Below are 17,570 nucleotides of genomic sequence, written 5' to 3' on the forward strand. Positions count from 1 at the left end.
GAATTTTTGAATTCTGGGGATTTTTTGAATCAGTTTTTAAATCATTAATAATTCCTCCTAATTCGATGTTTTAATGAAAATATTCTGATAACATATTACTAACATATTTGTTAATGTGTTTATTTTAAAAAATCTCAAATATAACGCACGATGTCTGTAAGCCCATGAACGTAAACCTATCTTCAATATGTCCGACGATGCGTAACTCCACCAATGTATAATTGAAGAAGAAGAAAAAATACTGGAAAATAACATAAGTGCACAAGATAAAATAAAGTTCAAAATTTTTGATTTTGTTAAAATTGCCAATAATTTTATACAGAACCATGAAGTATGTAGTGCAATAAAGATTATTTTTATGTTTTTATAGGAAAAAACAGTTAGAAAACCTCTATATCAATATATTAGCTAAAATTTATAAACTAGTCAAATACTTGAGACACAAATTTCAGAAAATTAAATGTGTGTAATAATTCATTTATTTAGCTTTAAAAGTTCATTTAATAGCTCGTTGACATCGATCTTAAATTCTTTCATATTTCAAAACTCAATATGAATATTAAAAAAAAGCCTGCAAAACGGCATCCACAAAAAATTCAAACGTAGGTATTTGAACTAAATAATGTGCTACAGTTTAATTACATTCTTATTAAAGTAGTCAAAAATTACACCATTGTCAAGTTATCCATTGAATATTCAAATTTAACTTTTATTATTCTTTTTTTATTTTAAGAACACGGTCCTAAACATAAACTAGAAATTTAAAAAACAAAAATTTAAAATTTAAAAAAAAAAAATTAAAAATTAAAAAAAAAAACATTTTTGTATTATTTTATATTTTTGAATAAGTTTTTAATAAATGAGTATTGATATAGTTAAATATTTTTTATATAATTCATTTCATATTAATGTACACATATACAATCGAATAATTAATATTAATTTTACATTTGGAGTGTAATAAACACATTTTTTTATAACAAAATAAAATGTGTCACCAAGGGACAAAAGTAATTTATGTCAACATGGTAAAAAGATCAATAATGTAATTAATAGGGTTTTTGATTGCATCATTCTAACCTTAATTTTAAAGTAATCAAAATGAATGGGTAGATAAGGAATTACGTAAATTACTCGAGTCTATATTTTGAAGATTAACAATTTAATATGAGTTCAAAATTAAAGATTTGAAATTTGACATTAATGTGAAAGGACTTTTTTAGGAATTTTCTCATAATCCATTTTTTCAGTCGATATTAAATACTTTTCAAAGTACATTCTATTGGGAAATAATTCAAAATTCTAGATAGCAAAAACATCAAAATAGTAGCAATTAATAAGTTGAGATTTGATAGGGTCCATTATTTTTGATTTATTTTGGTAAATAATTTATACTGGATTAACGAAAAGCCTTCAGACTCAAATCAACAAATAAATAATTATGAAAGAAATATGAGATGGCAATTGGACTCGATAAAAATATTTTATGGATTTGGAGTTTTGAGTTAATACTTGAAAGACTTTACAAAAGACATTGAACTCTACTTAGATCTTGTAAATAACAATCTTCATTGTATTTGGCAAACTTTCCTCCACAATAAGAAACAGAAAAAAGACCAGAGTTAGACAATTATTTATAACTATGGTACTATTCTTCAGTAAGTAGCAAAAGTGGCGAATTGATACTTGTGTCTTGACATGGACTTGATTCCATGCTTTGATTACTTTCGACCCGATAGCTACAACTCAGGACTCAGCTTGGACTCAGAAATGTCTTTGAATCCTATAGAGCGTGCAGAAGCAAATCACACCGCTGTTATTAAACAAATTGTTCCAAAATATATCAGCATTCATACGCTGTATAATTGGTTCAATACGTCAACAAACAACGACAATGGGAAAAATAGGCAGTGAATTGCAAATTTTCTCCGCGCCCATAACTCTATAAACGAGGTTGTGGGCATGTGAATGCTATGCTGAGCTTGTTTGTAAGGTTAGTAGCCTCATTAAAAGCGGCAAACTCCTCTCTCGGAATACGGGAAGAGGAAGATACGATAAGATTGTCACTGAATACTTCTTGACTGGTGTGGGCTTGGAAATTGAAGCCTTGCCAACAAGAAGGATATAATAGAGGCTGTGAAGTCTTTCTTGGATGCCAACAACCCTAAAGAGAATTACTGATGTCAACAAAACTCAGCACTTAGCCATAATCCCATAACAATTCAAACCTGGTGCAAGGAAACCCTCAATGATTTATGGCCTCCAAACAAGTGGCCCCCTCATCATCGGACTGTGGAATTTTGTGTTGAGTTTTGGTGAGAGTAAGGCCTGCACTGTCCCCCACAGTAATATTGATTTCCTGAAGGCCTCCGTTGAGAAGGAGTGGACAGATATGTCTAACGACTAAGTGGTCAATGTATTTTGTGGATGTGTTACATTTGGATCTAAGTTACTAAGATCAAGTTTATATATTATATTTTCCTATGTAATGTATATATAATCAAAATGACCTTTGATCCTTTTGAATATATCAAAATAATCTATAAATATAAACTGTTTTTATGCATTTTTACTTTCGTTTCAAGATGTACAAATAATATAAGTATGTAAACATATTTTTTTTTATTTGGTAACCTGAGTAGTCGTTATCTTTTTTAATGTTTCCTTAAATTGATTAGATGGAGTTGCACTATTAAGTATAAATAAACCTTATGGTATCACATTACTTCAAATGACCTTGGAAATGTGTTTGAAGGCCACATACATCATGTACATAAATTTTATCATCTATGAGCAAATAATCTCTTCCATGCACCTTATTCACTTAGCTAAATTGCCCAGTAAGGAGTTGTTTAGAACTTAACAACAGCAGTTCATTCGTATTCAACCAATCAAATTTCTAAATTTGAATAGGGGAGAAGAAAAGTAGAAAAATTGATGGCTGACAAAAAATACATAGGAGTTATTAATGTATTAAAACACAACTTACTTTTAGAAATAAATAAAAAATACAATATAGTAAATCATTAGCTGGTTTCGTCAGTTAACTCTTTCTTATTCAGAAGAGCGGATCTTGTATTTATATATAGCTACTGGAAGTTTTTTTATGTGTCCTTTGCTTTTTGAAAGTTGAGGTTTCGAGGAACAAAAAGCTCGTTGTATTTTTTTTTTCAAAAAAATTAGTACAAGAAAAACGTTATATTTATATTTCAATTCATACATTTATATTTGTAAATTAATTTATACCAAAGATACGTAATAATGCTTAGTTCAGAGGAATAAGTTAACACCACAACGATCTATAAATTGATTTAAAGCTTTGATCCGATCTTTCACAATGCATTAATTTATTTGTTCTTAATTTGTATCGTTTTTTAAATTGCAAGGGTAGTCCTTTGATGCCTGAACAGCTAATATGGAAGGAATTAAAATGTATAACAAATCAAAAAATATTAAATGGGAGATGATTTTTTTTTTTTTTGATTTTTTCATTCTTGTTATTCGTTCATAAATATTTTAAATCTTATTTGTAGTTGATTCATTGAAATATATTCCTATTTCAATATTTTAAGACATAAACAATTAGTTACAAAACAAAACAAACCCAAGCTCTATAGCTTACGTACAATTTCTAAAGTCAAATTTGCACCGTTCTTGCCAATTTATAGTTAATTTCAAGATTAATTTCTAATTAATTATCATAACTGACATACTTGTATTCTAACAGAAAGTAAATCAAAATTGTATTAGGTTTTTACAAAATGATTGAGACTACCCCAGTAAGACTTAAATTTAAGAAAAGAGTCATCTCTTGACTTTTTTTTTCAAACGTTGAGTTGTAAAATAAGTAAGAAAGAGAAACATCAATTAAATATGGGATCGTATTGGAAATGATGATTAACAATTTGAAAATCACGAGTATGGCCTTGATGGTAGGAACATACAAAAATTATATGTAAATAATCCATCAACATAAAGAGTCTCAGACTCGGAGATAGCCTAAAAAGATCCCTTTGCTAGAGTTAAAATCTGGAAGAAGGAATTACCGTTAATTTTGGTACATACTATTTCAAGCTAACATTGACAAATGGCGGCTGATTTTCTTCGCATGGATTCCACGTTCTCGGCCCACGTAAATCAAGGACTTAATTGTTGTTACATTGACATCATTACAGTTATTCTATGGAAAGCTCCAGAACTTTTATTCAGCAATCAATAGATAATCTATGATTGAGGATTTAAGTTAACTGTCATTTTATGAACTCACCCCTGTACATATATGCATACGAATCAAACATTAGAAAAGCCTTTATAATTATGAACTCAAAATAAATCTGAGGAAACCAACTAAACACGATCAAAATATTAAAGTATTCAAACTAGACTCAATGAAAATATTCAAAGTCTTGGAGATGTGAGCAAAGACTTGAGACTCGATATGGAATTGCAGTATATGAAATTTTTATTACCTTTGGTAGTTAGTTCATTCTTCTGGTTCAAATCTTGCTTTAGCATAAGATATTGGCTTACAGCTCAACAATACCTAATCCCATCACAATGATCAAAATTAACCAATTCAAGTTGTTCTGAACACTAAAACCGGAACGAGAAGTAGAAATAGGGACAGCCGGCAAAGAAATGCACCTTTAAACATGTGAGTTAAAATAATATTTTATACAACTATAAATATGCATACTGTGTAAATATTGTAATTTTTACAATTAGATTGTACAAATTCCAATTCGTATGTCTTATTAGCCCTTAAGTATTATATTTCATTCTTATTAAAAATATTATGTGAGATCATATTTTTTGAATTACAAATAAAAAATAATCAAATGATCGTAAAACATATTTCCTTAAAATTTACAGAATAAATAAAAATAAGGCTATACTTATATAACTAGTATAATAATATAAATTGAAGAAAAATGGATGTAATACAAGAATTCTCACCTTTTTTTTTTATAAGGATGTGATATCCACAACGATAATGGACTTTTTGTACGGGCAGGATCTTCGAACTTTCGAGATGTTTTATGATTAGAGTTATGAATGGGTGGAAAAATTCCGGTAAATTTCCGCAAAGTTTCTGAAAATTTTGACTGAAATTTTGCTTCGGGAATTTTGAGATTTTCAAATGAGTAGGTTATGTGACTTTGAAATGTTTTGTATACATTTACATGACAGTACTTAAGATTTTTTTTGTCCATACTCGAACCATTAGATACTGTGCTTCTGAGTAAACTGAAAAATCATTCGTTTTAAGTCATATTTTTTCTTCCCTTCGCTTAAATTACCTTGTTAATTCAGTTAAAAGAGTGAATTCATGGAAGCTGCATAATTAGTTAAAGAATTATATTCAAGTATATCCAACGTCCATTAATTTATGAAAGAGATTATATGACTTTAATATTACGATTCTTCATTCATAACATTGGCACTCAAAAATCCACGGAATATTTTAGATCTATTTGATCATTATTTTCGTTGGGTTTGATAAGTTCACCATAAAAGGCATTTTTGATGAAGATTTCTTTTTGGCTATGATATATTGGCACTTCACGATTCACAAATTTCAAAATGACATTGTCTTTAAAAAATAAATGATTATTTTAAAATTGATTAAAAAGTGCCACCATCTCCATGTTATCTTGGGGGGGGGGGGCATTCAGAGATTAAAAATAAATTCAATGGATCAGGATAGAATTTGGTTAATCTGGGCCTTTATACGAGCTGATATGAAAATAAGTTGATAATAAAACTTTTTTCACATATTTTTAGTTTTCCGAAATGCCTTATTTGTTGAAATTTAACCAGAGGTCCAGAAGATATGACTATTTCATAAAATTGCAAAATAAAGGACTCTATGTCACGAGAACCAGTCAGTTGATTTCAAAAAATAATATTCTTCAAGTTTGAAGGTAAAATCTACATGTAGTACACCTACATGTAGAAATTCTATGAAATTCTGAAAGGGTCTTGCCAAAAAGGTGCCCTTTTTTTGCGAGGGAGTGAGGGTATTTTATTTATTTCGACCAGTGGCGATCATCAAAGCCTATAAAGACCGACTATTTAGTGTTTATAAAATATAAGAATCATCACTCTTAGTATAAGTGATGCATTTAAGATACGAATATTAAATTAAAGAAAAAGGCAATGGAAGGAAAAAATTAAATTAATAAAATAAACCCCAAATGTAAATAATATACTCGTAGATGTACCATACAAAAAGGAACTAACTAAAAAACGCTTGAGGTCAGTCTCACTTCCCTGGCTATAGCATAGAGGTATTGCACTCCAAAAATTATTCGATTTGTTATAGAAACTATGTTTAAAAATGTCAATATTTGGTTTTGGGATGTAGATGGTGTTTTGAGCAGAGAGTCTCGTTTCGTGGAAGAGGTAGCCTTTATTTAGTTTCTAGTATGGAGGAGATAGGTTTATATTTTTTTTTAGAATTAGGTCGAGATTAATACATGTAATATCTATCCTTAATAACTCGTCTATGATACATAGGAGTAAGACCAAATCTTTTGTTTTTACATTGATAGTTGTCATTTTCTCCCATTGAAGTAAAAAACGACACAAATCTAGCTTGTACCTTTTCTAAGGACTTAATAAGGTAGTTTTTGGAAAGATTACAGATCTCAAATCTGTATATTAAAATCTGGAAGACATACATTTTATAAAGTTTTACCATGAACAAAGGGTCACAAGTTTTTAAACTTCATAATTCCAATTCAATCGTTCCAATTGACCTTCCTTATAATGTAGTTTATATGCCTCTTAAATCTAAGATCACGAGAAATGTAAATTTCTAAATCTAAGTAATCATCTACCGCCTTAAGACTTGGGTGGAGGAACTCTTTTTCCGGAAAGAAAGAAGTACATATTTATTAACATTTAAATGCATTATCCAAGTAACACTTTAGTTAATAAATTTGTTATAGACATCACCGACAAAGTTTAAATATGAACAACTAGATATATGGATGAGTAGAAATTTTAAAGTCAACGAAACCTCAGAAGTTCCCTTTTTTCTATTAATAATAACGAAGGATAAATATTATTTAAAGTATTTAGTAGTCCTTCATAAATACATTGAATAATGAATTAAATGAATAGTTGTGTTTGGATTCCTAAACAAGTAGAATATTTTGTATTTAAAAAATAAATATCAATATAAATATGCCTTTGCATAGGTCATTTTGCAACTATTACATATCTAATAAAAAATGAATTTCAAAATTTTTAGAGAGGGAGGATGTTTGTCAGTTAATATTTAAAAAAAAAATAATATTATTTATGAAATCTGAACTCAATTGTTATTCGAAATTAAGAGGTTTCATTTGATAAAACTTAAAAAAATAAAATATTTATTTTTTTAAGATTTATCTAATTAATTGTGCTAATGTTCATTCATAAAATCGGATTGTTAATATAATTTTTATAAATCCAAAAAATTGATGAAGGTTTAAACTAAAATTATTGCATTTCATTTCATTGTACAATAAGAAACTATGTTTCAATTTTTTGCTAAGAAATTTATGTGTGATTATATTCTGTATTCCTGTGTTCAAGGTTGTAAGTATCTTAGATGTACATTTTTAATCAATTTGTCTCCCATTGAGACAGTGATGTATTTGAGGATAGAAGATTTAATGTAATAAATTTTAGTAAATATATATGTAAAGGTTTTACTTAGAAATATCTCTAAATTGTACATACAATATATCATATTAGTATCTTAACGTGTTATTTGAGTATATGAATTAGGGTATTTGGTCAAGTAGGAAATAAAGTGTTGAGAGTGATGTTTCACATTTCCTGTGAAATTGTTGTTCAGCTAGATCTCAGGAAGCCAGTTTCTAAATTTCGGATTCGCAGAAAATTCTGGCAGGAGATGGTTAAATAATAAATACTAATTTATTCTATAATAGAACACGGGAGATGTTCTTAGGACTATAGTTCAAAAGTAAATATTTCACTCATCTGATCCCGCCTTTCATTGCCTTAGAAGATATTCCAAACACGAAGATTAAGCAAGCTTTCAGTTTTATATTGGTCGTGAAGAGAAGGATTGATCATCTATCGCGAGGCAAAGGTTCAATAGACTTGGAGATAGAATGGAACATGCGGGTCCAAACCATGATCCTTAAGATGGTTGAGGATGATACCTGGATAAGTTTCGATGTAAGACTGAGTTCCATGGATTAATTCATTGTAATGTCCTCACAGTATAAGAATAGGTGGGAGATTGAGCGGCTTATCAACAAAGTATAATATACACAGTTAAGCATAAGAACCAAGATTTCCTTTCGTGGCTCCATAATTACATCTCTCAAACAATTATAACCATTTACTCCTCCCTTTCCATAATTAAACTTGTAAGTGTTGTTTAGCTGTTGTTTTTTTAGCCAAAACCATGTTAATAATTATGTGTAGTTTAGTTCATTTGTTCGTTTGATTTAGAAAATTTGTTATTTAGAATAAAGTTATGTTTTTCAGCTTTTAAAAGAAATCAGTATTACATAAAGAAGAATATATAATTTTATTTTTTAATTGGTCAGATAGAGTTCCACCAATTATTTTGTTTATTTTTTGTCCGCAATATAATAATAATTGCATTTTTTTAAAATAATATATTATTTTTCATTTAGAGTAAATTATTTATGAATTAAAGGTACCAGTAAAAATAATATTATATTTTGATATTGAAAATATCATCTCATTTGTATAAAGTGTCTAAACTTTATACCGTAGTTCAAAGTGCGTAGTTTTTACCTATCTTTATTGTTGGCTGACAAAATAATGATTGTCATAATCTATTAATGGGATTGAGTCTGCTAACCTCTTCAAATGTTATATTATAAATAAATGAAGTACTGAACTCTGAAGGAGTTATAGTTGCTTTAAAAAGTGCCCAAGCAATTTTGAGACAAAATGTAGGTTAGGAATTACTGTGAAACTTTGCCACGGTGAACTCTTTCATTGGTGAAAAGAGAGCGTTGAACTTTGTTGCAATTAAAATATTCAACAAAGAGAAGCCAATAAAAATCAATTGTTTTCTTAAATATTGATCAGTAATTTATCAATTAATCTTCTCACCAATAAATATCATATTAATATTTCAGACAAGATGAGTAGATCATCCGCCAGTTTTGAAAAGTTTTGTCAAGTTACGAGTCTTCATGGATGGAAGTTCTTGTCTGCAAAACAGTCTTCAAAGCCTCTACGCTTCGGTTGGATATTGGTTGTTCTAGCATCTCTTGCTGTTACGATTTTTTTCTTAATGTACTCCATTTTGAACTTTTGGGGATCCACAGTTCAAACGACGCAAGATACATCGAGGTAAAGTAGGATTTATGTTTTTAACTCTTGGATAAATAATATAAAAAAAAGTTTAATCAAACCAAATTTTAAGTGCTCATTAAATCAAATGATTATTTTTTTTTTTATGTGAAGCAATTTTGTAAAATGGGATATAAAAAAAAACACCTTTATTTATTTAATAATGTCTACTGTAATAATATATTAGATTACTTTTAGTATATTTGTTACAATACACTTACTTTTTGTCTGGTTCCAGTATTAAAATTATTATAAGTATTTAGATACTTTTTTTCAGGGGTTTTTATCATTCAAAAAAATAAGTATGAAAATAAATATCATAAGCACAAATTCTACTTTAGAATTATGTATCGTAACTATAAACCACTATCTCATTTGTATTGTTTTTGAAACATATCACATTGAAAAACAATTTTCTCATAAGAGTGGTTTAAGTATGTAAACCTTGAAAGAGGTAAAAATAAATATGTAAAAGATATCATCATTTTCTAAAATAAAAAAAATACACATAAAACTGAGAAACCTTCACAACTCAGCCCAAACCAAAAAATGATGCTCATAAAATACAAAGAGTAAAAATGATGATTGGTTCTGGAATTAAAAGTGTAGTATGTCCTTTTTGAGCTAGGAGTGGAATTGTGCATCAACATTGGAGTAACTCCAGCCTATATGACCTTGAATTTAGGGAGTGGGATCTGTGTTTAATGCCTTCCTCTCATGTCTGCGTGCAGCTGATCTAATATAGCGTCATGAAAACCAAACTGTTCTCTTTGTAAAAATTCTTCAAATATTTACAAACCGAAAGGAAATGTTTTATGCATCACTGGAGGAATATCATAAATCTTTTTTATAATAAAGATGAAACAACGTACATATATTCTTGCTATTTTATATGTAAGATATATTCTTATTTGAAAAGAGTTATGAAAGTTATAATCTTGCTTTTGTTACTTTTGTTGTATCATGCAACCAGTGTTAACTTCGTTAGCTATTTTCAGTTTCGTCTCATCTTCGTCAGTCATTAGTCTTCGTCATCATTTCGTCAGCTTTCGTCTTCGTCATAGTTTTGTTTGCGTCATAATATTGTGTTCTTCAAACATCGTCATTGTTTCGTCATAGTTATCTTTTATTTCGTCTTCGTCAAAGTTTCGACATCGTCAGAATTTTGTCTTCGTCACAGTTTCGTCTTCATCAAGGTTACGTCTTCGCTATGATTTTTGTCAGATTTTCGTCTGTGTCAAAGTTTCGCCTTTGTCAGTGTTACCTCTGCATTGGAAACAATTTTTCTAGTTCGATGTATATTTTCTTAGTAATAAATAACGTTTGAAAAATTTGTTTTTAAAGTCAATATGGGCGGAGTAGGCTCATAACCCACAACCAAATCATTGTAATTGGCAAAAGGAACCCTTATTTGAGACTCTATTTACTTTTTCTGCCAACAAGCCAGGCTCATAACCCAACACCTATTCACTGTTTATTTATATGACTTCTAGAGTATAACCAAATCTTTTAATCATAATTTTTAATCCATTCGACTTCCTACTGGGTTTGCAAAGGCGGTCACAGGTGTGCCCACAAGGGTGGGCTGGAGGATCTGTAGCCCTCCCAAAGTTAAGGATTTTTGACTTTTATTAGAAATTTGTTTGTTATTCTGACAAATTATATAGCAGAGCAAAAAAATTTAATATTTACTATTTTTTTCCAAAAAATTTAATTATCTCTTTGTAGCTATGGATTTTTCAAATTTAAAAAAAAAAATTAATATCTGCAATTAAACTTTTTAATTTTCTTCCTAAAAATTAAACTTGATGTAAATAGCTATGGTTTTTTGAATTTTTTTTCTAACAAATTTAATATTTAAAATTTTTTTCCCTAAAAAATTATTTTTTGTGAATAGTTATAGATTTTTGAACTTTTTTCAGAAAATTTTAATGTTTGGATTTTTTTCAAATAATTCCAAAAACCAAGCCCTCTCAAAATTTTATCCTGCGGACGCCTGGGTCATTATCAAGAATGGGGGTACATGCCTAGAAACTTTTTAAGGTCAATTAGCATTTGTTGAAGTTAAAAAGTAAAATATTCAAAATTCGTTAAATTTTAGCCCAGGCTGTGAATCTGTGAGACAATTTTTTTTTATAGACATTCTCATTCTTTGTGGCCAGTGTTCCTTTTTATTTGTATTTGTTATTGTAATAGGCGAATATTTACGCATTTAATTTGTTTGGTCTTCTCTAATTTATTAATTACACTATCCAACAGCAAAAATGGTACAAAAACAGTATATGCTCAATTTAATAGAGTTTCCAAATATTCCAAATATGGCATTATTTTTTCTCTCAGTGGCTCGTAGCCTTCGGGAAAAGGCCATATTTTTTTTGGGGCTATTTTTAAAGTTCAAAGCTGTTTTAAGGCCTCGTCGTGGAAGATAAGGATAATTTATGTTAATATATTTTAAAACTGAATGTTAAAATTATTCTAAATCCATTTTTAAAATGTCTGCACAAAACTTATAACTCGAGTTATCATTGTTTAAAGTGGAAAATAGGTGCTTTTTATTCAGAGGCTCATAGGTTCGAGATGAATAGATTCAAAAAGTTTAGAATTGGATAGCTGAAAGTATGAACTTTAATTGAAAAAGAAAGAGCCTTCCGAAAAAACGCTATATATCGTTGTCAATTTGAGATAAAGTCACGACAATATATATTTCAAGGATAAACCTCATTTTTAAATTGATCTCATAATAAAAGTCCATATTTATTGGTATGCCCCAGCTAGAAGATATAGAAACAAAGAGAGAGAAAAATAGAAAAAGAAAAGATATATTATACAATTTGTTGTAACATATGTCTCAACCTGTACAAATAAATTATTTCAAGTTCCATGGACACAAAATGACTCATTGTATACCTGGAATGAGTAAGGAATTCCATAAGACGTACAATAAAGGGAGTCCTCGGAGCAAATCCTTTTTCTTCTTCTCTCTCTTTGTCTATATCTCTTTTTTTCTCCTCTCTCTTTGTTTCTTTCTCTTCTAGCTGGGACCTAATCTCAAATTGACAACGATATAGAGTGTTTTCGGGACGCTCTTTCTTATAAATTAAAGTTGATACTTTTGGCTATCCAATGAAATACTTTTAAACTTTTTGAATATATTCGTCTTGAAGCTATGAGCCTCAGAATAAAAAGCATATTTAACAATTTATAGTTATGGCTCTTAAATGTTTCTAAGGCTGAGCCTCCGTTATTAATGCTGACCGTCTTTTCAAACAAATTAGGAAGTTAAATGGTTTATATAAGTAAAAATTTTAGTTAAACTCTAGAGGTCTTATCAAAAAACAGTGAATTAGCGTAGGGTTATGATCCCACTACGTGCTTTGGTGGAAAAAGTAAATAGAGTCTTGCATAAGGAAAAGACTAACCACATCAATTCTGTCGGATGAAAATGAACAAGGTTTTAAGTGGTGCAATTGCACAGACTCCAAAGAAATAAGTACATCTGCAAAAAACAGGTAATTGAAAATGCCATTATAGAACAACATGCAGGAAAAATAGTTTATTTTGGTGAATAGGTTTATGTTTAGGATATATTTAGGTAACATTAGTTATGTTAGGTGATTTTTTTGAAATTATTACATTTTATTTTAAAAAGTATATTAAAATAAGTTTTTTTGTTTATGTCTATTTTGATCAAACTAATAATATTTATATGAAATATATAACTGGGTAGTTCAAATATTATGAAATAGGATCAATAATTCCAATGTAAGTTTTTATTAGATCTTTAATTGTTGCTGTAATTTTCCTAATATGCCCAAATTTTATCACGTCCATTCAAATTGATAACCCTTTTGGCTTACATTTTAGTATTAAAAAAACACCTGAACCTCTGGCTGCAGAGGAGTTGCATGCCGTTCATAAACCCCCACCAAAGTTACACATACCTTTACATAGACCACTATGTATAATACCAAAAAAAGGTCTAGAGTTCTGCGAATAATGATCCACCTTCTCGACCAGATTTCGCTTGCTCAACCTATGAGCTAGGGTGTATTTTAGGATATTGAAAGGGATCCTTAATGCTCAGGGAAGTGGTGGGTAATTATCTATTTTTTGGACCAGTGGCTCACTTATACAACTGGGTTATTTTTTAATATATTAGAAGGGGTTCTTGATACTAAGAATAGTGATTGAGATATGTTTTGATCCCTCTTAGAGACCAGCTGTCTACCTGCACAACATGTTCGCCTACGTATATTTTGCAAAATAGAATTGAGTCTCTCGTGGCAATTTCTTCTCATAAAAAAAGTTTGATTATGTGAGCACTACATATATTTTAATGGAAATATACCAGAGTATCAAGGGGGTAGCAATCAAATTGTTTTATAATCAAATCCTTAACAACCAAATTTTTAGCATTGAATTGTTTAATAATCAAATTACCAAAAATTATTTCACTTCAATTAATTGAAGTTAAAACGTCAATTGACCCACTCTATTGGAAATTTTATAATTTAATCGGGCATTTTGCACAATACCCGCATTGATGGGAATTTTACACATTGCCTACTCTCACGTGCATTTTTCAAATTGCCGGTAGCACATACATACACATTAAAAAGACACTTAATTATTAATTAAATTTAATACCCTTAAAGAAAATTTTTGTGTTATAAGTTTGTTATAAGACCATGGGGACATGTTGCACGAACCATCAGCATCAGTAATTGTATTCATATTTTTTTGGTTCGTAATCGTAAGTAATTAGTTTTTGTCAGAGTTTTGTCAGTGTAATACTATAATCGTCGTCAGACATCGTCATTGTTTCGTCGTAGTTATCTTATATTTCGTCTTTGTCTCGTCTTCGTCATGAAAAAAAGTTTCATTAACGAAATGATTTCGTCCCGGCAGGTTTGACTAAGTTAACACTGCTTGCAACCTTAACTTCTAAAAGAAAAAGAAAAAATGCATTTATTCAGTTGGTAGCAAGCTAATTCTTCCTTAATATGTAATTACTCTTAATTGAAATAGTAGATAATTGTTTACAGCTTAACAAGAGCTAATTCGAATTATATCAATCAACGTTCAGAACACTTCTTGGGGGGAAAGAAGAAAACTGACAACAAAATACATGGTAAACTTTTGTATAAGTAGAATAAAGCTGTGATCAAGAAAAATTTTCTAGCCCAGAAATTTGAGAAATGGCGTCACCGGAGTGATTTTTTCTCATGATCTAGTGGTACATCAAGAACTAGATGCAATATGTTTGTATGCATATATGGTTATAGTATAGTATCGTTTTAAATTCGTTAGTACACCGTTACCAGAGTACCGGTATACCGAACAATACTATTGGTTGCTTGCTGTAACCAACATCTTAAAGCAACAATTTTTTTTTTGTTTTTCGCATGAACCATTTTTTTTCTTTGTTTTCTATGACCCATTATTTATCTTAAAACAAAAATATTCTTTATCGCATTCATTGTATTTTAAATATTGTATATATAATATATTTATTATTTCTCTTTACAAAATATACATTAAATGCACATTTGCATTGCTTTAAAATGATTTTCGTCTAAATACTTAATTTAAAATATAAATGCCACACTAAATAAACTTGTGTAAAGTGGATATGGATTTTTTCAATGATTTAATTTCAATCAAAGTGTCGGATGAATGGTTAGACTAAACAATTCTTCAAATATGTGTTTTAATTCTCAACAAATATCACTAACTTTAACCACTGACAAGGAAAAATATAGTTTCATGCATATATATTTTTAATCTTTTTTCGGTACTTAAGTACAATTATATTTCAACATGTTATTATTATGTCATGAATCACATATAATGTGGAGGAATTTTATGTTGCAGAGACGGTCTTAGCTATTTTGTGGCCCTATGGAAAATAGATTGCCCTACGCCCTAAATTTCAATCTGGGTAGGGATAAAGGGATCATATTTTTCTCAAACTATATTTTTTTGGAAAATAAATATATTTTTCAATCAAGCTGTGACCTATTGAAAGTGGTCTAAGGCCGGCCCTGTTCTGTTAGTGGAAATATAGTAAGCATGATCTCCAAACTGTAAACAACACTTTAAAGATTAAAAAATAGGGATAGTTGTCCCTTTCAGACGTCTCGTACCATCCCAGTTTTAAAGTAGAAGCCAAATTTTCGAACGTTATTGCTGTATTAGTTTAAATCTACCAAAAAAGGGGCTACTTTTCAAAAAAATAAAATGTCTGTAGTTGGTTTAACGCAAACAGTTTCCCCCTTTTTTGTTTTTTTACTCAAGTAATAGACTAATTTTAATTAGATTAATTAAAGCTAATGCTATTATGCTTTTTTCATCATTCAAATGAAAAAAAAAAAACTTGTTGTATAAAAGAGCGGGATTTAATTATATTTAACTCAAAAAAAGTTTGAACTTTCTTTCAATTTGATAAGTTTTATAATTATTTTTGTGATAAATTCTGTTTTTTTTCTAACTTATAAAAATACTTTGTTGTTCTGATATGTAATTTCACAAATGACAACTGACTTAGAAGCACATTTTTACAAACTATGTTCAAACAAATTCAGCATTCCTACAGTTATCTATAAATCAAATTAAAAAACTGCTAATATAAAACAATAAAAAAACCGCAGGAAAGCAGTTTAAATCAACAAATTTAACCTTATTTCTTGAAGTAAGATATGAATTGAATGTGTATCACATATTAGATCAGGGGTGATTAACCTGTAGTCCTCAAAAGCTTTTTTTTTGCGATCCTTTCTATTAAAAATATATAAGTTCTTGTATTTTTGAGCACTGTAAAAACGCGAAGTTGTAGGAATATATGGGCCTATAGAGCACGGATCATGACAATTAACACTTTCGAAAATCAAGGTTATACGCCTTTGCTCTATATTATATAAGTATATGTTTACTTAAATTAAAAATTGTCGATTTTAACGTAAATATGTTCATTAAGGTTAACGTATAGTATTAACCTATTTTTTAAGTATATTTACAATGTGATAAAATTATCAAGAATACATATCTACATTTGTGAAGGCCAGAGTATTTTCTTACATAAACGCTACTAATTACATACCCTTTCTATTGTTTCTAACAAAAGGTTGAGCAATTAAATGAAGTTATACTATAGCTATGTAGCCTTTACTATTTATAAGACCAGAAACTTTTTATAATGATACTTTCCTCTCTTCAATATACATACATAGATTTTTATACACAATATATTATATTTGTAGAATGTAACGTAATCAAGAAATATTAATTTCAATATTCTAATTTAATTTGTAGACTTTTATAACGAATATTTCCATAAGGAAAAGTACAAACGTGTACAATAAATAAAATGTAGCTTTCTTTACATATGCTTTCATGTTTTTTTAATGTAAATTTATATCACCCAAAGAACTAACTACTGTAGAAAAGTAAAAAAAAATATATATATTTATAATTACATGACTAAATTAGACACATTTATCATTTACAATGTGTGACCTCCATTTAACAACAAAAATGGTATTTTTTTTTAAACGGACTTTCTCTTAGACATTTGATTTGAATAAAAACCAATTACAAACAAAAGCTGACTCCTTTTTTATTTATTATTATTTTATAAAATCGCTTGTGGCGTCAATAAAAGCCTCGATTGGACCTCAAAAATGGGAGCAGATCCTGATGACATCAGTTTGGATTTTGTATTGCAATAGGATCTTATGATGTGTTGCTCAACTACGACCACACAAGGTGCCAAGGGATTGAGGTTTGGTGAGCATGGAGGTCAAACACTGGGTCTAACAAAGTCAAAAAAAATATCGGACAACCTGGTCAAAGTTTTCTTTGACAATGTGGCATGGAGAAGTTACTAGACAGATGGTGTCCCAGCGGTAACTTCCTTAACCCAAGACTTGATTTGTCGAGGTTTAAGAATTTTACTATCTCAACATTGTCTCTTCCAGTGTGGATTGCAACCAGGGCGCTCTGCCTTTTCCACAAATGTGGAATAAATAATTCGTTGATCGATTCCATTTTTTTTAAACTGACGTATAACACTTCTGACTTTTTAATTGAATTTCTAACCTTTTCTTCCTCTATAATTATAAGGACAGAAGTAAGGTCCAAAATCAAGCAGAAGTTAACCTATTCTTTCCAATTGTTAGGCTATGATTTATTACATACTTGTGGGAATAAACACAGCT

The 17,570-nt window shown here is 29.3% G+C and overlaps 1 protein-coding gene and 1 long non-coding RNA gene across 2 annotated transcripts in view; one reads left to right on the forward strand and one right to left on the reverse strand.

The window, feature by feature from the left end:
- The window catches only part of LOC121113868 (uncharacterized), a 100,796-nt gene that overhangs the window by 41,759 nt on the left and 41,467 nt on the right, over positions 1 to 17,570 (forward strand). Inside the window, exon 2 of the mRNA XM_040707734.2 lies at positions 9,138 to 9,354. Coding sequence (XP_040563668.2) covers positions 9,143 to 9,354 — 212 coding nt within the window. The 5' untranslated portion in view covers positions 9,138 to 9,142. The remainder of the gene's footprint in view (positions 1 to 9,137; positions 9,355 to 17,570) is intronic.
- On the reverse strand, positions 871 to 2,443 carry LOC121132165 (uncharacterized). Its single transcript, XR_005869247.2, has 2 exons — positions 2,229 to 2,443; positions 871 to 2,164 (listed from the first exon to the last, which is right to left on the reverse strand). It is a non-coding gene; the product is annotated as an uncharacterized lncRNA (long non-coding RNA).

Source organism: Lepeophtheirus salmonis, chromosome 2 (assembly GCF_016086655.4).
Source record: "Lepeophtheirus salmonis chromosome 2, UVic_Lsal_1.4, whole genome shotgun sequence".
Lineage (NCBI taxonomy): Eukaryota > Metazoa > Arthropoda > Copepoda > Siphonostomatoida > Caligidae > Lepeophtheirus > Lepeophtheirus salmonis.